We start from the raw sequence: 22,965 nt of genomic DNA, 5'->3' as shown, positions 1-22,965 counted from the left end.
AAAACACCTAGAATCAAATGGGAAGGAAAATGAAACATGTCAAAAATTATGGGATACAGCTAGCATTGCTTAAAGAGAACTTAAAAGCATATGCTTATACTAGAAATAAAATTTATTATGTTATATTGATATCAATTTTCACCTTAAGAAACTAGGGTGGGGGAAAGCAAATTAAACCCAAAGCAAATAGAAAAAAGGAAACAGTAAAGGTGAGAGCAGAAATCAATAAAAACAAAATTATAGAAATAGAAAGTTAATAACATTAAATACTGGTTCTTTGAAGAGATCAATAAAATTGATAAACCTCTAGCCAGACTGATCAAGAAAGTTAGAAGACAAATTATTAATATATAAAATGATGACCTCACTTCAGATTGCAGTCATCTTTTGGTGTCCAGGGGAAACTAGTTTCAAGATATCCCTCCGATACCAAAATCCGAGATGCTCAAGTCCGTTACAGGAAATGGTGCAGTACTTGCATATAACCTACACACATTCTCCTGTGTACTTTAAATCATCTCTAGAATACTTATAATACCTAATACAATGTAAATACTATGCAAACAGTTGCCAGTGTGTGGCAAATTCAAGTTCTGCTTTTTCGAACTTCATATAAAAAAATACAATTTCCACCTATGGTTGGTTTAATCCATTGATGCAAAAGCTGTGGATATGAAGGAATGTATATAGTGATGTTAGAAGTACAGTAAGGTAATATTATGATCAACTTTATGCCAATAAATTTGATTAGATGACAAACAAATTCCATGAAAAACACAAAACTATCAAATTTCATTCAAGAAGAAATAAATAACTCTTATCTATTTTAAAAACTGAATTTGCAGTTAAAAATCTCCCCATAAAGAAAACAGTAGGCCTAAATAGCTTCACTGGTAAATTCCACCAAATAGTTAAAAAAGAAACAAAACCAATTCTACTCAAAACTTTTCCAGAAAACAAAGGAGTAAGAAATACAGCCCAACTCATTCTGCAATCTGATAACAAACCCCCAAAAATTCTCAATAAAGGAAAAACCACAGGCCAGTATTTCTCATGTGCATAGGTGTAAAAATTCTTGGCAAAAATTTAGAAAGTGGGATCAAGCAATATATGAAAAAATTAATGATTAAGTAAGATTTCATCACTCATTAATGAGGAATCACTTAGGTAAACAAAGTTGATTCAACATCTGGAAATCAACCTAATTCACCATATTAACAGGGAAAGGAAAGATTATCTCAAGAGATGCACAAAAAGTATTTGACAAAATTCAGCATCCATTCATGCTTAAAATTCTCAGCAAATTAGGAAAATAAATTTCCTCAACATGAAGAAAGTTACCTTCCCCAAAACCAACAGTTAACATTAAAGACAAATGTTTTCCCCTAAGATCCAGAACAAGGCAAGAATGTTTGATTTCACCACTTATATTTATCCCTGTAACAGAGGTCCTAGACAGTGCAATAAGGCAAGAAAATGAAATAAAAGCCAAAAACTGCAAAGAAAAAATAAAACATCAGTTCATACTAAAAATTTATGTCTCTCAGCAACCTTAGTTTTAACTGATTTACAGGAGGAACACTACAAATTTAAAAATATAAAAGTACATTTTGAAAAGAAACTGAAAATTAAAATTATAAAGACAAGTGATATCTAAGACATATTTATAATCTAAAACATTCTTAAATCAGTTTCGGATTATATACTTTCTGAGATGTTAAGAACTGCTTATTCACTCATCATATCAAAAAGTATAATTAATTCAATACTCTGGAACCAATCTATTTCTTATAAGAAAAGAGAATCAATTTTTTTGTAGCACTAAAACATAGCTAATGATAAAATTGAAAAAAAAAGCTACACAACGTACATTTTATAAATAAAGGCTTTCATAATAGTTTAGCATGTGTATCACATAAAATAAATTCAGCTTTACTAACCTCTGATGAGATTTTGTCTAGCTTTTAAAACAGCTCCAAGGTCACAGTCAGCAGTTGCATACGCATGAGGTATAGTACTTTTAGATTCAGTTAGCCTCTTAGCAATAACTCTTCTAATATTGCTAGCAGGGATTTCAGTGAATGTGCCCTGTAAAAAATAACATGTCCATTAAACCACAAATGGAATTGGAAAAAACAAGTAAACAAACTGCATAACTGAAATCCAGTCTCAGTTACCTAACTTATGAAAATAAAGATTAATATAGTAAAAGTATTATTAAAAATTCTTACTATAAGAAGATACCTTAGGAGTTTTAGCTTTATAGTAAATGACTATAGAAAAAAGTAGAAAAATTCGTGTTTCAGTTGTGCATGGAACATCTTTATGTTGCTATGTTTAAGATGATCAAAAAGACATCTACCAAATCATGAATAATACCCCCATGGCTGTGTGTACTGATACCACCTGTAAGCCTGTAGGTAGCTTTTGTTACAAACATCACTTTTTAATAAAACTCAAAGCAATCAATCAATCAATAAAACAATTAGAAGAAATGGCATACAGTAGAAAAAAAAACCCAACATACTAATCTGCCAAAATATCTTTATTTTTGTTTTGTAATTAAAAATTTTTTAAATCACATTAGCATCTTATTTCAAAAAAACTCATAATATAAAGTATGAATAAGATAATAAAAATTTCCTGTAACTTGAATGTAGCTTTTCCACTCTGTCCTTTGAAACGCTAACAAAAACATGATGGACCTTAAATTACATCTAATTCCTTTCTTGTCCTTTACTCCATTCTGGGACTGGATCACAATCACTTAGGATAGTACAAAACAGCCAAAATAGAGCTGACTTTTTTTTTTTTTTTTTAACAAATGCTCTCTCAGGGAATTAAACAGTTTATGTTAGCAAGATATTTGACCAAGTAAAATAAATGCTGTCTACATACTGTAAGAATTTGAAAGCAAGGTTTATCTTCCTAATTTGAATAACTTACTTTTTAAAGAAATGAAGTTTGATTACTCACAAACTTTTGTGTATGTGGTCATGTATCATTAATGTACACTTAAAAAGTATGTTGCTCATGAAACTTATACTGTCTTAATTCTTTTAAAATATTATATTGGAATATACTTCTCCATCAGAAAAAGCTGTGTAGGTTTATTTGTTTGGTGGTGTTTTTTTTTTTTTTTTACAGTGTCTATTTAACTTTAAATAAAATTATTATCCTGCATTTCTTCTCATGGGCAGCAAATGACATAAAAGGTACTAAGAAAGGGAGACAGAGGTAAAATGGAGTAATCTGAAAATAAACAAGGCTGTTATACTGCATGTATCCAAGAAGGAAAGAATGATTAGCTATATAATCTCTATAGTTCTTCACAGTAAAACTATCAATTCCCTTGGCCAAAAAATAGAAGAAATCCACAAAAGGGATGTTGTGTCAGTTACCAATTACTAGTATCACCCCCCCAAAAAAAGACATGAAAAGTATCATAATTATAGAGCATATACACAGTACTCAAGTTGTGGAACTTGTAGTAAATTTAAATTGAACCATAATTCTATTTGGAAAGTGGCACTGTACAAACAAATTTGGTTCATGGAAATGTGCAAAACAAAACATGTAGAGTATTTTTGTCTTTATCACTTTGAGCTACTACTAAAACAGACTGGTAAAAGTACCTTGTAATGGTTCTTATTTTCTCTTTCACTTAAATCTGAAAAATAAAAGTCTACTCAGATATTACCGCTACATTAGGTTGTCCAGGAGTTGATACTGGTGGAATCATTGGCCGAGGATAAGATGGCACGGCAGTGGCCTGGGGGGGCAAAGGTGTTGTGGGAGTGGCTGGAATGGTTGGGGTGGGTCTGGCTTCAGGACTCTTGCCCATCTGTTTCAGCTGGACCAGTTTGAGAGCATCCCTGGAGATAAGAAGGGAATTAAGATAACCATGATTAGCAACCAGGAATATAAGAGAACTTTCAGAAAATGAAGGCCAGATGTGAAGGGAAGATAAAGAAATATACGGATGTCAAGGCTATAATGCAAAATGAATTATTTGAGCTACCCAAGAAAATCTTGATTCTTATCTGTTCTACTGATTCATATTTGTCCAATGGCTACAAATTTGCGTATTTTAAAAACCAAACAACAAATACAATTTTATCAGAGTATCTGGTGTAGACGGTTATTTTCAAAAGGCAAATCAGTCCTTTTTTCTGGGAGGGAAGGTGTCTTTTGGTAGATGAGCAATTCATAAATTAAACCATACCTTCATTCTTTGTACTTGTGAAATAATTTTCACATTGCATTCAGAAAGCGTCAAGTTTATTGTACCTATGATTTTCATTAGGATATTTACTAAAACATTGTTTATTCTAGTGTAAATCAGCTTGTTTACGGCCAGGAAATCATATCATTTAAAATTCTGCTCAAATGCTATGAACACAATCTAATGTAATAAATCTAACCCACAGCATCATTTAGTAACTCAGTAACATCATTAATGAGTAACTGACTTGCCTTTGCATTACTCTGCAAAACAAAGGTGTCTTTGTTTATTAAAAGGATATAATTAGACTAGTCTGTCAAGCTCTCAATCCATTCTAGGTTACAGTGGGTATAAAGTGATATATTTTTTCAAACAAAACAGCTTTTTCGAAAAATTTAATCTGACAGTTCAAAAGCACTTTGAAAAATGTTTTACATTAAAAATGTCTCAAATCTAAAATTTTTTAAATAAAAAAGTTTTATATAATCTAAAAACAACTTCAGGGTGACACAAATCTAAAGGCAAATTATATTTTTAAAATTTCTTAAACCTAGATAATGATTTGGTATGATCACATGGTAGGCAGAATTCTGAGATGGCCCCAGTATTCCTGTTCCTGTGTATATAACCAATATAATCCCTCTTGAGTGTGGGTGGGCCTGTGACTATGATGGATGTCATTTCCATGATTAGGTTACATTACATGACAAAGGTGATGGATTTTGCAGACATAATTATGGCCCAAAATCAATTAATATTGAGTTAATCAAAAGGCAAACTATGCTGAAAGGGTCAGACACAGCAGATAAGCTCTTTAAAAGGAACAGGGAATTCCTGAAAGAAATATGAATGGAGAAAGATTCTCTTGCTTGCACTGGAGAAGCAAAAGGCATTTATGAACTGCCTACGGAGATGACCACACAGCAAAGACCTGAAGGAGGCCTCTGGGAGGTGAGACCAATCCTATAGATTAATCAAGTCAACAAATGAATAGATGGCGATGTGCTATGAAGAAAATAAAGCAGAGTAATGAGACTGAGAATCATGGGTGAGAGGAGGTGTTATTTTAAAACAGGATGGTCAGGGAAGGCCTGAAGAAGTAGTATTTCTGTGGAATGACATGAAGGAACAAGTCTCAAGAACAGCTGGGAAAACCATGTTTTTAGGGAGAGAATTAGGGGTTCTAAGAACAGAAGGAAAGCCAGAGTGTGGAAGAAGTGAGAAGTGCAGTGAACAAGACGGAGAAGGTTAAAAGATGAAGTCCCAGGGCTGGGACCAAAGCCAGGTATGGCCAACCCTAAAGCCACTGTATTTCCTGCTATCTTTCTAATAATACCTATGTACAAAGTATGTAAATTAAATATAAACTAAGACAGTCAGGATAACTTTTTCTCATAAGAACAGGCCAGAACAGAATTAAGTAAGTGTATCTCAGATTAACAGCAATTCTGGGATTGAATGAAGAAATGTTATCTACTTAATCTAATGTAGCTAAAAATAGGACCTCCTGACAAAGGCCCTTCACCCATCACACAAAAAGTGACAGGAACATAATGGAGGTGTTGCTGGTTCTCCCAGGATGAGCCACAACATGGCAATGATGACAGAAAGACCGAGCATCCCAGGGAATGAGCTTAAGTACTGTGAAGGATTCTGACAATAAGCTTACCTCCATTGGAAGTTAATTTTTAATTTACTTATGATATTTATAACCCAAAGCACCATTTCCAGCTAACTGTGATGACACTTACATGTGAAGTAAATGACTGCAATATAATCCCTGGGAATTTACGTCATGAACCAAAGCCCTGGCCACACAGATAAAAGTGTGAGCACTGATATAAAATAAGGCCTTTTAGTGATTCAGAAAAATGCCTTCAAGAAAAGAGATTTAGCTTTTAAGAGCTCTTACCAGTCACACCCTAAAAAGACTAGTCCCTCTTCATTATATAAGGTAATTAAATACCTCTTTCTAACAAAATCTATTATTAATCTGGGTTTTAAATTAACATTTAGCATCAGAATGGCATATCCAAAACACATTGATTTCCTTATATAGAGGTCACTAGTGTACCCTCAGTAATCAGCTAAAAACAAACAATGAACACTTGAGGAGACTAAAATATCTAAAATGATGCCTGAATATGTCTACTTAAATAAAAAGGTTGGTCACACTAAATAAAGACATTTTAATTTTACTATCAGCATAACTATTACTATTTTATCAAGAAAAAGGCACTTTGGGTTCAACCGTTAAAGTAAGGAGGAGTCATTAATCATAAATGAGTAAGAAGAAAATAAATTCTGGCCAGTCACAGTAAGCTTTCATTGCTGATTTTACACTTACATACCTCCATAAAGTAAAAATATTAATTATTGTTTAATAACAGCCAACAATTTAGTTTCTGTAATGCAGAGAGTGACTTTAATGATTACTGTCCATTAAATAATTAAGCAGCCTAAGCTTGAAGAATTAGGTGGACATCAAAAGCTATAAAAATTAAAAGAAAAACTGATCCACCATACCCTTCTGCAGAATGGCAGAGGATGCTTTGATCATTCACTTACTGTAGAACCTACTCTACCAGGTCTCGTAATTCATTTGGATGTGCCTATGGGTTAGTTATAAAGAGAAGTATCACTGACAACATACTAGATATGACTACGGTCACGCCTACTACATTTGCGATGCTGTGATATGAACACAAACATTAGCCACAATTATGATTTAAGATGTTAAGTATACCAAAGAAGTTAGGCTGCAGGCAAAGAATCTAAGCGTGTTCTGCCTCCAACGGTGTCCCCAGCACGTTTTCTTAAAATAGTTACATGTACAGGGAAAGTAAAGTCTGTATACTTTTGCATAATGTATATTCTTAGTGATATGTTTGCTTTAATGCAACATTAAAATAGCAACCGTGACACTTGCAATTTCCTTCATAAATACAATGGGTGAGTGGCACCTCTTCAGCAGCTGTAATTGACTTTTCTATCATACCTGCACTTTCAGTATTTCAAGAATGTGTGTGAAGGTATTTGAGGAGTTTATGCCAAAGCCTGCAATTTGTCAGTCTTAGCAGATTACATTTTTATAGATGACATCAGGACATTTTTCCCAAAGCTCATCTCAGTGTTTAACTTAAAACATAGGCATTTTCAGTAGTATACAAAGCAAAAATTCTCAATAACACATGCTTTAAGAATCCATTTTTCTCATAAAATCTTTTGCAATATGTCATATTTTGAAGACCAAAGGTTGACTCTCTCATGGTAGGGAGCTAAAGAATAAGGACAGGGAAAGGACTTGGTAACAGAAAAAAGATGGCAAAAATATTAAACACGTAACTCTTTAATAGTGCTTCCCTAGGGTATCCAACGAGCTAACACTCGTCTGTCCTCCTTAGGAAATGTCAGATTACTATGATAACGTTCAACCCCGGTTTAAAAAGACATTTGTTCATCACATATGTATTAAGCACATATGGAAAGAGAAAGCAGACAGGATGAAAACTCTAATTCTGTATCCCACTGCTGTCACACCACTGAACTGCCCTCCAAAAGGTCACTAGTCATCAACTTCAAGAGCCTTTTCTCAGACCCTTCTTCCTTGACTTCTATCCATCTCCGAGATATCCAGGAAGTTTTGCCTTCTAAAAAGTTTACCTATTTATGATCCCAATTATAACTATCACTTTATTATCTATCAAACCTACCTCTCTAGTCCCAAACTATCTCCCGAGATGCATCTTCACCTCACTGAGGCTGGTATCTGGAATCCAGCTCGTCAGCACTAACAATAAATTTCAGACCAAACACACTGGTTATTCCATTGAGACAAATGCTTTCCCATATCCCTCATTTCTATTTATGGTGCCAAAATGTCATCCCCTGGACCAGAATCCCACATTCATTCCTTGACTTGTTGCTCTCCTGGTCCACGCTCCACATTCTATCCTTTACAGGCTTCTGGACTCTATCTTTATAATGCTGTCTCCATCAGTAATCTCCCTTTCACATTCCCACCCACACTCAAGGATTCATTATCTCTTACTGGGATTACTTTATGAGCCTATTAATTTCTCTATTTACTCAAGTCTTATTTCTCCTCTAATTTATCTTTCACAAATTTACAAAATTGATCTTTCTAAGGTACATCTATGATTATTTTACATTTCACCAAATTTTTAACGATTAATGAATTAAGCATAGACTCTTTATCTATCCTTTAGATATAGTAGGTTAAGTCTACCATGTTATGAAGAAAGTTGTTTCATTCCATTTTTACAGACACTTTTACTACAGTAGAGACTGGTGGAAGATTAACAAAATAAAGGTACAAGTAGCAGATACTAAATAAGGATTAATGTGGGGAGAAAACTAGACTTAACTGCCTATCAGGATTCTTCATTTTAATTTCTTATGGTTAAGTGAAACTTTTAAGTCCTTAAACAAAAAATACATTCTCTATGATGCTGCTCTTCAGCTAGGGGACAGACAGCTGATTTCCAACATGTAACCATGGCACAAACTTCACAGTATGTGTTTAAGAAAACCACACACACGTGGTTGATTAACAAATCAGTAAGGCTGTAATACAGATAAATGAGAATATTTAAGAATTAAAGCTGTATTGCTTTTGTTATAAGAAATGGCCAACAATAAATCAATGGCCTCAGTGAAGTGTTAAATAGCCCAGTAAAAAGAAAGAAGAGTCATCTAGTCTAGCACTGCCATTTAATAATTTCACAACCTTTGCTCTATCTCAACTTGTAAAAATTTTAGCCAAAATTACTGATCACTTCTTATCAATATTAAACAGTGAATAAGGATATTGCTTTAAAACGTTAATTTCATGTGAAAACGTAGTATTACTCTAATAGAAACTGTGGCACGCACCACCTGAGCAATTTCATGTTAGTTCACAGGCCTGTTTGATTAATCTTTGTCTTCCCCACTAGATTAAGTTTCAATATAGCAGGGGCCATCTGTTTTAATATATTCTTGCAAGCCACAAAATTTAAACAAATGGAAAGACAGTGTTCTTGAATAGGAAGATTCAACATCATAAAGATGTCAGTTCTCCCTAAGTTAATTTAAAATGTAATACAATCCCAATAAAAATACCATAGTTCTCCTACCCAACCCTGACCGTGGGGCTAGGCAAATTGTTTAAAATTCATTTGGAAGAATAATAAAATAAGAATAAACCAAGAAAACTGGTTTACCGAAAAAGAAGAGCAAGGATAGCTCTATCAGATTTTAAAGCTCACTATAAAATATTTCTAATTAGGAGTATGGTACTAAAAAAGTGAGATACTTACTCATGGATAGACTGATCAACGGAATAGAAAAGAAAATCTAAAATGAGACCCAACTGCATATGGAAATTGCTTTGATCATATACGTGAACAAAATCCAAATGGACAATAATGAAATTTTTTCTTAAAGTATATGCACATGTTTCAGGAATTTAAATGTGATTGCATGATTATCTCATACGAACTTAAAATATAAAGCTTCACCATTTCGCACTCTAATTTTCCCCATTTATCACCATTTCTAAGGTTCTGGCTTAGTCATCAAATTAGAACTGTTTTTCAGTAACGCTATAATTATTCAGAAAACAACTCTTGCATAAAATACAATTTTATACTGACAAAACCAATTAAAAGTACAAAAGAACAGTGCACTTTCTTTTAAATCCTAACACTGAATAAACCCTTCTTTAAATGCTTTCAGAAAAAGGATGACCATGATAAATAACGGAATCGGTTATTACAAAAAGCACACACATACTCCTTAGTGAATATCCCTCGAGGGCCAGTGGCTGTGCCCTGGTTAGCATCCAGTGCGTGTTTTTCCAGAATATTACGGGCAGCTGGACTTAAACGGAACCTAAGAAGAAAACATGAAGATTAAAGGAACCAATTAATACTTATATTTGATTCAAACAGATCTAAATGTCAACAGTTTTGCTGATAATTAGAACAATAAAAACTTATAATAAACCTGCAATGACGCCCACAGACAGTCACAGTCAAGATAATCTGTACTAATCTGGTTTATTTTACCATCAAAGAATTTTCATACAAATTTAACTAGTTACTATTTCAAAATATTCTTTTAATAAGAACACATATTCACAGGGAGAGAGCTATTTTGACTCATTATCACATTCACCAATAAAAAAACTATATTGTCCCTTCATGTATTTCCTACTACAGTAAAATATATGTAAAATTTACCATCTTAAGCATTTTTAGGTATTATAACTGAGTGGCAGTAAGTACAATTACAATGTTGTGCAACCATCACCACCACCCATCTCCAGAACTTTGTCATTCTCTCAGAATGAAACTCTGTACCAATTAAACAATAACTCCCCATTCCTCCCTCCCACCAGCCCCTGGCAACCATCATTCCTCTCTGTCCTTACCAACCTGACTACTCTAGGTAACTCATATATGTGAAATCATACATTATTTGTCCTTTTGTGATTGTCTTATTTTACCTAGCGTATCATTAAGGTTCATCCATGCTATAATGTGTGTCAGCATTTCTTTCCTTTTTAAAACTGAGTAACATTCCATTGTGTATATATATAGCATATTTTGGACATGTGGGATGTTTCCATCTATTGGCAATTGTGAATAATGCTGCTATGAACATGGGTATACTAAGTGAAGAAATATTCAAATCCTTGCTTTCAATTCTTTTGAGTATATATCCAGAAGAGGAATTGCTAGCTCATATGGTAATTCTATTTTTAATATTTTGAGGGGCTGCAATACTATTTTCCAGGGTGACTGCACCATTTTACACTCCCTCCAACAGTGCACACAAGTCTAATTTCCCTATATCCTTATCAACACTTGCTATTTTGTTTTTTGGGGGGGTTTTCTGTTTTTTGATAGCCATTCTAGTTAGTGTGAAGTAATATCTCATTCTGGTTTTTCAGCCCCCTAGTGATTATTAATGTTGAACATCTTTCTGTGTACTTATTGACCATGTGCACATCTTGTTTGGAAGAAATGAACATTTGAGTCCTCTGCCCATTTAAATTGGGTTCTTTGTTTTGTTCTTGATTAATTATATCCTTCATATATTTTCTGAAGTCCTTAGTATCTACATGAAAGCACTTTTACTTTATATATACTCCAGAAGAGAGTTATGCTGATAGTATAGACAAGGAAACTGAGGCACACCAAAGGTCACATGACTAGTGTCTATGCGTCAATTAAGACCTTTAGGCCAAGCAGCAAACACAAACAACTACACAGTCAGATAAAGAAAATGAGTAAAATGGACTGGATCCAGAAGTTCGTAAGTCAGAAATGGAGAGGAACAAATGTGGCACTTGCTGCGTTTCAGGGAAACGACTCTAGCTAATATGCACTCAGTGGTACCAAATCTTCAGATTTCCCAAGAGAAACTTAACGTTTTAGATTTTTACGTAAAATTAGCTAGTAACCAACCAACTGAAAAAAAAATTTTTAAATCACTGTATGGGCCAACACTGTGCAGGTTCACAGGTCAGCTGGTTTTTAAGCTGCACCGTGGGGCCTCAGACCTATGTAAGTTTCTAATGATGGAGCTTAGCAGAATGACAAGAGTGCACACCATTACCTCTACAAAGGGGAAAAGAGAGTAAGTACAAAACACCCGTGAGCCTACCCTGTGATTTTCATGGTAAATGAAAAAAAAAAAAAAAAGAAAGAAAGAAAAGAAATAGGAGTCAAGCCAATGGAGTCAGAAACCCTGTGTGTGGTAATGGAAATTTATTTATTTATTTATTTATTTTAATGGTAATACTGGAGATTGAACCCAGGACCTCACGCATGCACTCTACCACTGAGCTATACCCTCTCTCCTGGTAATGGAAAGTTAAAAGTCAGTACTTCAAACACACTGGGAATTTTTTCTGAGAACTGACAATGGTGAATGAAAGGAAAAAATAAAAAAGCGAAAGGGTCTGCATTTCACAAGCATTCTTAATAGGACATTTTTTCTACAAAGAACTTCCTTTTACAAAAAAAAAAGTAATTTCATGCATAATTATAAAGAGTATTAAAATAAATAAATAAAACTTCTTAGCATTTTCAGAGCCCACCAATTAAAGCTATGGAAAGCTAAAGTAAAATGACATTTACTAAACATCTGTGTTGTTACAGAACAACTGGATAAAACTGAGCTCCAACCTGTGTCAGAAACTCAAATGCAGGGTAGTTAGAAAAGGAATGCATGTTAAAATCCTAATTCCATTTTATATCAGCTATACATTTGAACTTGGAATTCACCTCACAGTAATCAGGACATCATGAATGGGAACACAATATGAAGTTTAGTGCACTGAATTCCACTTTGGCATCCTAAAACCTCATTCAAGCTCAATGTGGACACAGACTGTTTGCTTTGCTCTCTACTGGGTGTTCAGGGTCTTCATAGTACCTGGAACATAGTAGGTATTCAATACTATTTGTCTGCGGAATAAACAACAGTGGTAAAATAATCACTCCTTGACCTGAGTTTCCTAAGAGCAAAAGGGGGAGATCAGTAACTTCCTACTTAATGGACAAAGATTTTTTTTAAATATAGGATAATGATTAAAATACCCTAAACTGGCTGCAACTTTTTTTCACATCATTCAAATAAGCATACTCACTGCAGTTTCCCCGGTGTGTGTTCCTTTTGGACAGGCGTAGAAACCTGTGGTTCTGGTGAGGGGCGAGGCACTGATGGTTCTGAAGCTGGTGACGGAGGACCTATGTCTTTGGGAATTTCAACATGTTTCCAATCTTCTCCTTCTTCAACTAGCAAACCAATTAGTGAACCTAGCCGTATATTTTTAGATCCTTCTTCAACCTATATTTTAAAAAGAAAATAATTGCGGGGATAGAAAGGCTCATGATTTCATGAAGTAGTTTATACCCTGGCTAATTCTGTACTGATTAGAAATATCTCTTAATGTGAGCTAAAATCTACCAGGCCAGCCTGCTTGCTCCTTCCATGTTCCTCATCTACCTTCCCCAACTTACCTCTTCCTTCACAACTCTCCCCCTCCCTGTTACTAATGCTACCCTCTGAAATTTAAAAAAAAAATTTAGAATCTCTCCTTTTCTGACAGGCTTCAAATATGTAAGAGCTACCATTACCATCTTCCTTTGGATGTCAATCAATACAGATCCAACAAAGGAGACTGCAGTTACGTATCTTAATTTTCTGTCTTCCCCAGACAGTTGCCACGCAATGACTTAGAAATTCCAAGACCTCATAAGGGATTAACTCCTCCAAATTAGTCATATTTACTAAAATTAATTTAAAGGAAAATCTTTTCAGTACATTTAGTCTTTGGAAAAAAAGAATATTCCATTGTATGGATAGAACTGGATAACTATTCTGGTTAATAATGTTAAGTGTACTTTCTGTGTTTCTCTATATTTAATTTTTCCCTTATGTATATCTGCAAAACCTTGAGTATAAAATAAAACCTCATGAATTTTCTATAAGCACATCAGAAACATGATGGTGTCTCAGCTAACTACTTTTTCATAGATAATGCCAATTAAAAGCATAAATAAAATTGAAGATGATTTTTTTAAACTCAAGATATATTTTAAGCATTTCAGCAGAATTAATTTATAAAGAAAGGTCTGACTCTTATTTACTTATTAAAAGAAGTCCCTAGGGAAGTTTCAGGTGACAATATACGTTCAGTACTGGAAGAAAACGTCATTCCTTTAAAATTTTCTATTATTTCCTTTCAATTAGTTTAAATATGGTTCGTTAGAGATATAATTTAATGAATAACAGAATGAGACTGCAGACTCTAATACAGTAATTATAAGTAAACAAGTGTAACTCCTAAAATGGGCTTGACATTTCTGAGTAACACTAATTTTGATGCTTAGTATGTGCAGTATTCTTTAAATAATATAGCATAAGTTCTGAGAGTTAGGAAGCTTTCTAGGTTTACTAATTACTGATGGAGAACAGGAACAATGCTCCGAGAAAGCAAAATACACGTAAGAAATGAGTATATAAAACCAAATAAGGATGTTTAATGAATTGCAAGCTGTGGAAAAATGCTAAACAACCCAAAACCAATTTGTTTAGTTGTGTGTCACATCCTAAAAAGGTTTTACTTCTGTGGACTTGTCATTTTTCTTTACTATGTCAAAAAGGTGAGTCAAGATTATCAATAGGTTAACAGTTTTTCTTCTTATAAAAACACCTAATTACCTGCTTATGAACTGCTAACTAAAAATCACAAAAATGACCAGTTTTCTTAAAAAAAAGAAAAAATTATGAAATGATACGAAGTCTATCTGATGTTAATTCCTATCAAAACTGAACTAGAAATAGTATCAATATCCAAGTGCAAAGAACATCACTAAAATAAAAAGCATTCTCTTAAAAAAAAGGAAGTTTTATTTTAAACTATATCAATAGGTTTCTGAAATCTGCATCAGATACTATACTGAATCTGAAATTGATACCTCACCCTCTGTTTCATTTACTACAATACATCACATCAATGATACCACATACACCCTACCTACTGACACCTGCACAAGTGGGCAATAATGAGCATTTAGTATCATTTCAATTTTTACTATATCTAAATATCAAATAACTGTTATCTTTACTCTCATTTTTTCCATAAAACAGGATACCATGAACCATGAAACCCAAATACGATGAACAATAATATACTACCACACAACTTCAACATATTAACAGAAGTTAAAAGAAAATAATGACTCATTTAGTTCCATTTAAAGCCTTTAAAACCACCATATGAATTTAAGATCATTCTCTGTTTCTATTCCCTTAATACAATAAGAGATCTTTTAGAGGTGTGCTAGTTTCCTGTAGACATTTGCCTATGTTGTGGTCAAAAATATTTAAAATTGGTGTAGATTTAGTAACAGAAGAATAAATAATGCTCTTTTCAAAACTGTGTTTAGGGACCCAGTGAGCTGTCCCGCTCCCTCTGAGTGAGCAGTGCGGGCGCTCTGCTCCACGCCTTCACCTGGAGCGTGATGACACCTTGAAGGCCCAGGTCTTCCCAGGGACTTGACTTACTTGATCAAAACTCTCCTACTCTTATGTCACTGATTTCTCAAATATTAACTGCAGGGGTTTTACAGTTAGCTCTGCTAAAACAGCTCATTAATGCTCAAATATTGGATCTGGAGTATGCCATTTTATACTCTGGTTTCTCTTTAAACTGAGTAAGTCTTTCTCCTTTAAAGCACCAGCCTTCCCTCCCGGTGTTCTATAGATCCCCTGGCTTTCAGGGCTGGCTCTGCTACTTACTAGTTATGTGACCTGAGTGAGGTTTCTCTATCTCACCATGCCTATTTCTTCATCTGTAAAATAGAAACAGTAATAGTGGCTACTTCACAGAGTTGTTATAAGGAATAAATGAGTTATATATGTTACTTAGAACAATACCAGACATCCAGTAACTACTACATAAGTGGGGAAGGTAGTATTAGGATTATTATGATCGTGGTGGTGTTTTCCTCCAAGTTATTTTTAAAACGAAAAATATACTCAATGTGGATGAAGGCTGAACTACAGAGAAGTGTCCTCCGTTGGCTGGAAAGTCATACCTAAAGGCCCAGCGTGAGGCTGGCAGCACTAGAACATGGGAGTCACTGAGGTGGTAAGACCTGTGACAAACTATTCCTCAATAAGACACATATAGAGTCTAAATTCTGTCCGGAGGCCCTCACCCTAGTATAAGGTCTCTATACCCAAGGCAACCCATAAGCTGGAATGAGTCACCTGCAGATGTGCTAACTAAAGCCCCCAGTGAGTTCATCAGTGTACCCAAGGGTATGAGATGCTGATGTGAAGACACAAAATATCTACAGCAGTATTTCCCAACAGAGAAATTATGTGAAGGGGTCCACTCCATTAGAGGTGCTGGCAAATACTGTATTCATTCTAACATTTAAACATAATCAATAAGTTGAACAATTATTTAACTATTTTTCTTCTTTAAAACAGAACAGTTTGAGAGCTGCTAAGCGAGCGCTGAAGGAGCATGCACAATGGTTAGTGGAGACTGACTTGGTTGGTTTGAAAACTTAGGAAAGATTTTTCATCATGGTTTGAATCATTTTACAGTTTTAAATTATTTTTATTCTCTAATATATATTTAACTTATACACACAATGAATTCTGATTTAAAATGAAGACACATGAGAAACAATGAATCAGAAAACAAATCAATGACAAGCTAAAATGCAGAGGGGAGAAGAAACATTCATTAAGTCCTTGAATACCAGCTTGTCTGGCATTCAAGTGCCAGGCACTGTTCAAGCACAGTATTAACTCATTTAATTCTCTTAATAATCTTACGAAGTAAGTGCTATTACTATTTTCATTTACAGATAAAGAAACTGAGGCACAGAAAGGTTAAATAGCTTGCTCAAGATCACAAGGCTAGTAAAGCCAGGATTCAAATGCAGTTTTACACTAGAGACAGCATTCCATATGATCAGTACCAAATCTGTAAATTACATTCACATGATCAAAATTACCATATAGCAACTCAAAATAGTGCTACTGTTTTTTAAAAGAAGCTTAAAAAAGATAATAGAGAAGATTACAAATGAGTTAGCTTTTATTTCACAGGGAACCTAGACTCATTTACTATCTCAGTATGTCATTTACCCATTTCAATATGAAAAAATTAGAATTGAGAATATCTCCCATTTAGTGGAATACTTCAAATTTCAACCATTCAACTTTTAAATGATAAAATGCAACTTTGAAGGAGATTACAGGCAATTTAATTTTTTAAAAAATGGGGGGAGTAGAATCCTACAATAAAATAAAACCATATTGAAAAAAATCCATTCTTTAGAAAACACCAGTGCCACAGTATTGGAGTGAGATATAGCTAAGAAATTGGTTGAATAATAGGAATAATGCCAAGAAGAATTATGGTCTGTTGTTTCTGTAATATTTAGATAATAAATAAAAGGTTTTTTAAAAATCTGTTTTAATATTAATGGATGTTAGGTTTCAGAAGATTTCTACTTTTGAAAATTGTTTTGAAGAGTAATGGCTTACCAATAAAATAAATATCTATTAATGAAAGTATTGCCAGTCAATAAACTAAAATTTAAAAAATTATAAATAATCACAGGATCCTACACCCTTTTATCCTGAAAAGAATCCTGACTTGCATGACAAATCATATAGTAACCTTAAATACGTCTGATGCCAAACTAGACAATTTCTAATAAATTCAAAAATGTCATCCTAATATTCAATTTTATTACTTTATCATTTAAAACACCTGCTGTTCAATTTGATGAATAAGTTTAAGACTAAACTTATGAACTGATATATACATAATAATTTAAGGTTTCTGCAGGACAATTTACTAGTGATTAAATGAGAATTTAATAATGCTCCCATTAACTGAACTAAACTGGAAATAAATCATAAAATTATCTACACTGACAGCAATTATTCTTTATTAACATTATTAAGAGCTTCTTAGCTTTTTTCTGGTTCTAATTTAAATGTAATAATAATTATTATTTTATATTTAAAATGGAATTCAGATGTAAAAATTATGAGTGAGTACAAAGAAGGGTATAAAATTGTGGAGGGGGCAGAATACTAAAACTTCTCAAAGACTATGGAAATAAATCCCTTTGGAGTGAAGTAGATTATAATTCAATCTTTCAAAAATGTGGGCAACTAAAAGCTAGAGTTTTATATCATCATTTGCCCATGAATAAGCTCAATTATTCAACTCCTTGATTTGAAAGTAAGAATCTCCTATATGTATTCCTATAAAAATCATTTCCTTATATGTGCTAATTTGAGAATTATTCCACAATGAAAGACAAAGCATAGTTTGCTAGTGGGGCGGTTAGGAATGGAGTGTAGTGAAAGGCTAAAAACAAAAAAAAGAAAAAACCCCACCAGTAATACAACCGTAATTTTTTCCTCCATAATTGTCCCCCATAAAATTGCACACATTGTAACATGCATATACTCCCATTCCTATTATCCAAAACACATGTGAAGCAATAATAAAGCGACAAAGCTCTAGACTACACACACACACACACACACACAGTCTGGCAAGGAAACAGCTATTTGTGCTGCTAAAGCCTGCTATCATCAACCCCCCGCAACACGTTTTCAGAGCTTTTGGGGCCAGATGAATAGGCACTACTGACCTATGACATCGTTAGTAATTTGAAACGCATTACTAAGCTGCTGAGTGGAAAAGGCGATCAATTCCGGAAGACTTTCATAGCCAAACAATCCAGAACTAGGGCCAAAAACACAGTTTGCCAAAAGCACACACAATAAAATGTAGCTGAGTTTGTTACATATGGTAATTCAAACAATCTTTTTCAAAATGCTGCATAAATTAGTGAAAGAAATTATTTTTGGTATGAATATTTATATTTTCCCAGTTAATAAAGGTACAGAAATTTTAGCCTCCCATTCATATTTCCTCCAAAGAAGTATTTTCAACAATGTGTTTTAACATGGCTATTAATATCGTAAAGCTCTAAGCCTTAAACTATTAACTTCTTTGTCTTTGAATTCCACCTCAAATAGCCTTCTCTCATCCCTCAGGCCAGAATGCTTCTCATTTTCCATTAGGGAACCCAAAATACCGAGTACTTTCATCATGGTTGAAATAGTTCTATGTTGTTTGATCATCACTGGCTACTACTGGACCTTAACACTAAAATATTTTAAACATCCGAATTTGAAACGTATTATGTAGAGATAATACAACGCTATAAACAAAAAGGTAAAAATAAAAAAGGAACTTGATTTTAAGGAACTTTACATTTAAGAAATCTCCATCCTGTTGAAGACAATCAAAAACTTACCACTATTTTGGCCAAGATGCCATCATCACTTGCATCTAAGGTAACCACAGCTTTGTCGGTCTCTATTTCACATAAGGCATCTCCAGCACTCACTGCTTCACCTATAAAACAAGACTGGGTTTGTTTTGTTTTTTTAAGTTAAGAACATTAGTTACGTGAGTTGGCATGTGTAAAGTGTGTAAAAGATGAATAATAAATACCAAACTATTCAGTAGCTATTTCTGGGCTGTGGAATTACAAGTAATTCTCCTATTGTGTGTGTGTTATTATGTGTGTATATATGTATGCTTTGTTGTATTTTCCAAAAGCTCTATAATGGAAATAAATTGTTACAACAAAAAGTGATTACAAAGATTACCGAGCAAGTATCAAAAATGAAATCATATTTTATAAACAATAGCAAGGAATGTATATCTTCTTCTGAACAAATCAATTCCAGAGCCCACATTCCTTCCTTTTTAATACATTTTGACAATTATTCCTTAAGAAAATAGTTTTACAATTAATAGTACTTTTGGGTTAACACTGGAGGTGAGTTCAGAAACCCTGTTGGTACCACAGAGCATAAATGAATAAAGCATATTAAGCATAAAGAGAGAAAAAAAATCAAAGACACAGCTAAGGTCAAATAAGAAACATATCTGTGCAACAGAAACAGTACGGATACTCAAATATGCTGAGTAGGATCTGACTTGCTTGTTTCTGGATCTAAAAGCAGGGTGTGGGGAGCAAGGGTGAATCAGTGGTTTCCTCTGGAGTAAAGGGAACTAAAAGTGGTGTGCTGAAGCAGGGGACTCAAATCAGATTCTCTGCTTAAAGCCAGGGCTGCACCAGGGTTTCTCTACCCATAATAGTAGGCTGATAAAACAGGCAGTGAAAACCTTTGACTAGAACTATGGCTTTGAATCAGAACAGCGGGTCTAAGAAGGTAGAGAACAAAACACTACCTCAGTACCAGGAACAGAGCCAAGCCACCCTCTAGTTTCATTACTACATCTGCCAATATCCCCCATACCAATAGCAAAATCCCTAGATTGGCGGGGTAGGGGAAAGGGTGACTCAGAAGACAGGTGGAAAGACATCGAAACTAAAACATAAACATTCTACTCAAAAGTAAATTGCAAAACAAAGTTCCAAAACATGAAGAAATTTAATGCTAAGAAAGGAAACAACAAAAATCAGTAATTGGCACAGAAATTCATTTCAGATGCAATCTATTTAGTGCAATCCACCAAAGATTTTAAAATAAGTATCTCAAAGGATGTTCAGAAATAGAAATGAAGGTGTAAGATCCATCACAAGAACAAGAGATTAAAAAAATAATGTACAGAAATAAAACACTATCAAGTAGAAAAGGAAAAAAACTAATTAGAAACCTTGGAAATGAAAAATACAGTGAATGAAATAAAAAGAAACAATCAATAGGATATACCTACACTGGCCATAGTGAAAAAATGATTTAGTAAGTAAAGGTAGCATCAGTGAACTAACTGGAACTTAACATAGGCAGACAAAAAGATAAAAAATAGCAAGAGCAGTGAAGGAACATAGATTGAGGCTCAGTGTTTGTCCAATGAAATTCCAAGGGAAAAGAGAGGAGAGAAAGGTGAAGAAACAATACATAAAGAGATAACTGCTGAGAATTTCCCAGAACTGAAAAGAGATATGTATCTTCAAAATGAAAGACTACTGAATGTGTTTAGAACGTGGCTATCCATAGTGTACTGACTAGGAGGGTGCACATGGAGTCTTCTAACTTGCTAGAATATTCTGTGTCTTGACTAGGTGGTTTAACCTGGATATATGTGTATGTGACATTAACTAAGCTTACACTCTGTGCAGGTACTACCTCAATTAAAAAAATTAAACAGAAAAAAAGAGTAATAAGACTGTATAAATATGACTCCACATTATAGACACAGTGTACAGAAATTGCAAACTATCAACAACAGAAACACAATCTTAAAAGCTAGCAGAGGGAAAAAAAATAGATTACCTCAATGGAATGACAGACTGAGAGCACACTTCTCAGCAGCTGCAATAGAGGTCAGAAGACAACGGAGTAATATCTTCAAAAAGCTGAGGAAAAATAACTGTCTAGAATTTTATATGCAGCCAAACCATCATTCAAGAATGAAGGAAAAGTATTCTTTAGACATACAAAGGCTAAGAAAATGCACAACTTATTGATGAGCTATTACAAAATGCAGTTCATCAAAAAGAAAAGTAGACACAGAGGGGACCCATGGGCTACAAAAACAAGTCACCACAGAAATTGATAAAGGTGTTAACTATTAATCGTTTAAAAGGCAATTTTGAGGGGTTAAAAAAAGTTTACAATTCAAATGCAAAACAAAAAATAAGATGGATAAGGGAATTTTTGGGTGATAAAACATGCTAAGAACTTTGATACAAACAGGAGGAAAAAAATACTGGATAATTCTAGACTATTGGCAAAATATAATTAAATATGTATCCTAAAAACTTAATGGCGTACACCAAAAAATATAAAAATGGAAATATGACCTACAGCATTCATAAAAGCAGAGAAAACATAGAAAATAACAAAAACTATTGTCCAATTGAGGGAAAACACATTGAAAGAAAAAAGCAAAGGATTAAAAACAGAAAGTAACAAAAATGATGAAGTAAGTCCAAACATATCAGTAATTGCAATAAATATAAATGGATTAAAGTCATCTACTAAAAGCAAGAAATTATCAAAATGAATTTTTTAAAAAATCTGGGTAAATGTTGCTTACAAGAGACAGACCTAAAACAAAAAGAGAATAAAAAATAAGAGAAAAATGAGACACACAAACACACCAAAAATAGCTCGTATAGCAATAACAGGTGCGTTCAATAAAAGAACATGAAGGAAAATCTAAAACACTAAGAAAACAAATATGCTCTGACAGTTACCTGTACTGAAACTACTTCACCGTATACCAAGATTCTCACATAGATGGTTATACTCTATCTGTTTAAACAGTTCACAACCACGAATGTAAACTATTTTAATGAAATAAACTTATCTTTAGATATTTATCAAATACACAGAAGGTGCTTGGTCTAACCCCAAAGGGATTTTCCTTCTCAACCAGTATGTATTGAAATGTATTAGGACACTGAGGATTCAGCAGCAGAAGAAAAAAACAGTTAAGATTTCTGACCTCAAGAGGTTTCTTTACTATCTAGTGACAAATCAATTAGAAATTTGGGATTAGGTGAGGTCAGGATGCTATGGGAACACTCAAGAGGGGTATCTAATATCTAATCTAGTTTTTGGAAAGTGAGAGAAGGCTTTCTTAAAAAAAAAAAAAAAATGACATCTAATCTGAGCCTGAAAAGATGAAGAGGAGACAATCAAGGAAAGGGGGTAACTGATCCAGGCAGAAGGCACAACATACCCAAAGCCCTGGAGGCAAGAGAACAGGAAACTTCGGAGGATCCTGCTAATACTATCTGAGAGAAGTGATGAGGGATTAGGCTGGTAAAGTAAGCCAGATTCAGACCCAAAAAGGAAACTGATCTGTCATACAGAGAAAGCTACAGTGCCAGATTATATAATCTTACATATTTCTTTGTATGACAGGTGTTTTAGAAGTAATTAAGACAGATTGTATTTCAAAAGGAAAGGAATCACACCCTAATATGTTTCTGCTGTAACCATGGAAAAAAACAACTGAACAAGTCAACCTTGCAATTAAATACTTTTTCTAGACAGCTAGAAAAGAAATTCTGGCCATAGGAAAACAATAAAATGATTTTTTTTTACCACTTGGTGCTTGCCTATTTCAAATTCCAAACACCTTTTAAGAACCATTCGCAAATTCTACCTCAGCCACAGAT

The 22,965-nt window shown here is 33.9% G+C and overlaps 1 protein-coding gene across 2 annotated transcripts in view; it reads right to left on the bottom strand.

Annotated features, from left to right (window-relative positions):
• Positions 1-22,965, bottom strand: part of PDHX (pyruvate dehydrogenase complex component X) — a 68,753-nt gene that overhangs the window by 18,670 nt on the left and 27,118 nt on the right. For both annotated transcript variants that reach the window (XM_032488446.1, XM_006195041.3), the window contains exons 3-7: positions 19,114-19,214; positions 12,888-13,087; positions 10,022-10,120; positions 3,701-3,875; positions 1,941-2,088 (exon numbers count right to left, since the gene is read on the bottom strand). In XM_032488446.1, coding sequence (XP_032344337.1) covers positions 1,941-2,088; positions 3,701-3,875; positions 10,022-10,120; positions 12,888-13,087; positions 19,114-19,214 — 723 coding nt within the window. The remainder of the gene's footprint in view (positions 1-1,940; positions 2,089-3,700; positions 3,876-10,021; positions 10,121-12,887; positions 13,088-19,113; positions 19,215-22,965) is intronic.

The sequence above is a fragment of the Camelus ferus genome, chromosome 10 (genome assembly GCF_009834535.1).
Source record: "Camelus ferus isolate YT-003-E chromosome 10, BCGSAC_Cfer_1.0, whole genome shotgun sequence".
Lineage (NCBI taxonomy): Eukaryota > Metazoa > Chordata > Mammalia > Artiodactyla > Camelidae > Camelus > Camelus ferus.
This window is presented reverse-complemented; position numbering and strand designations above follow the sequence as displayed.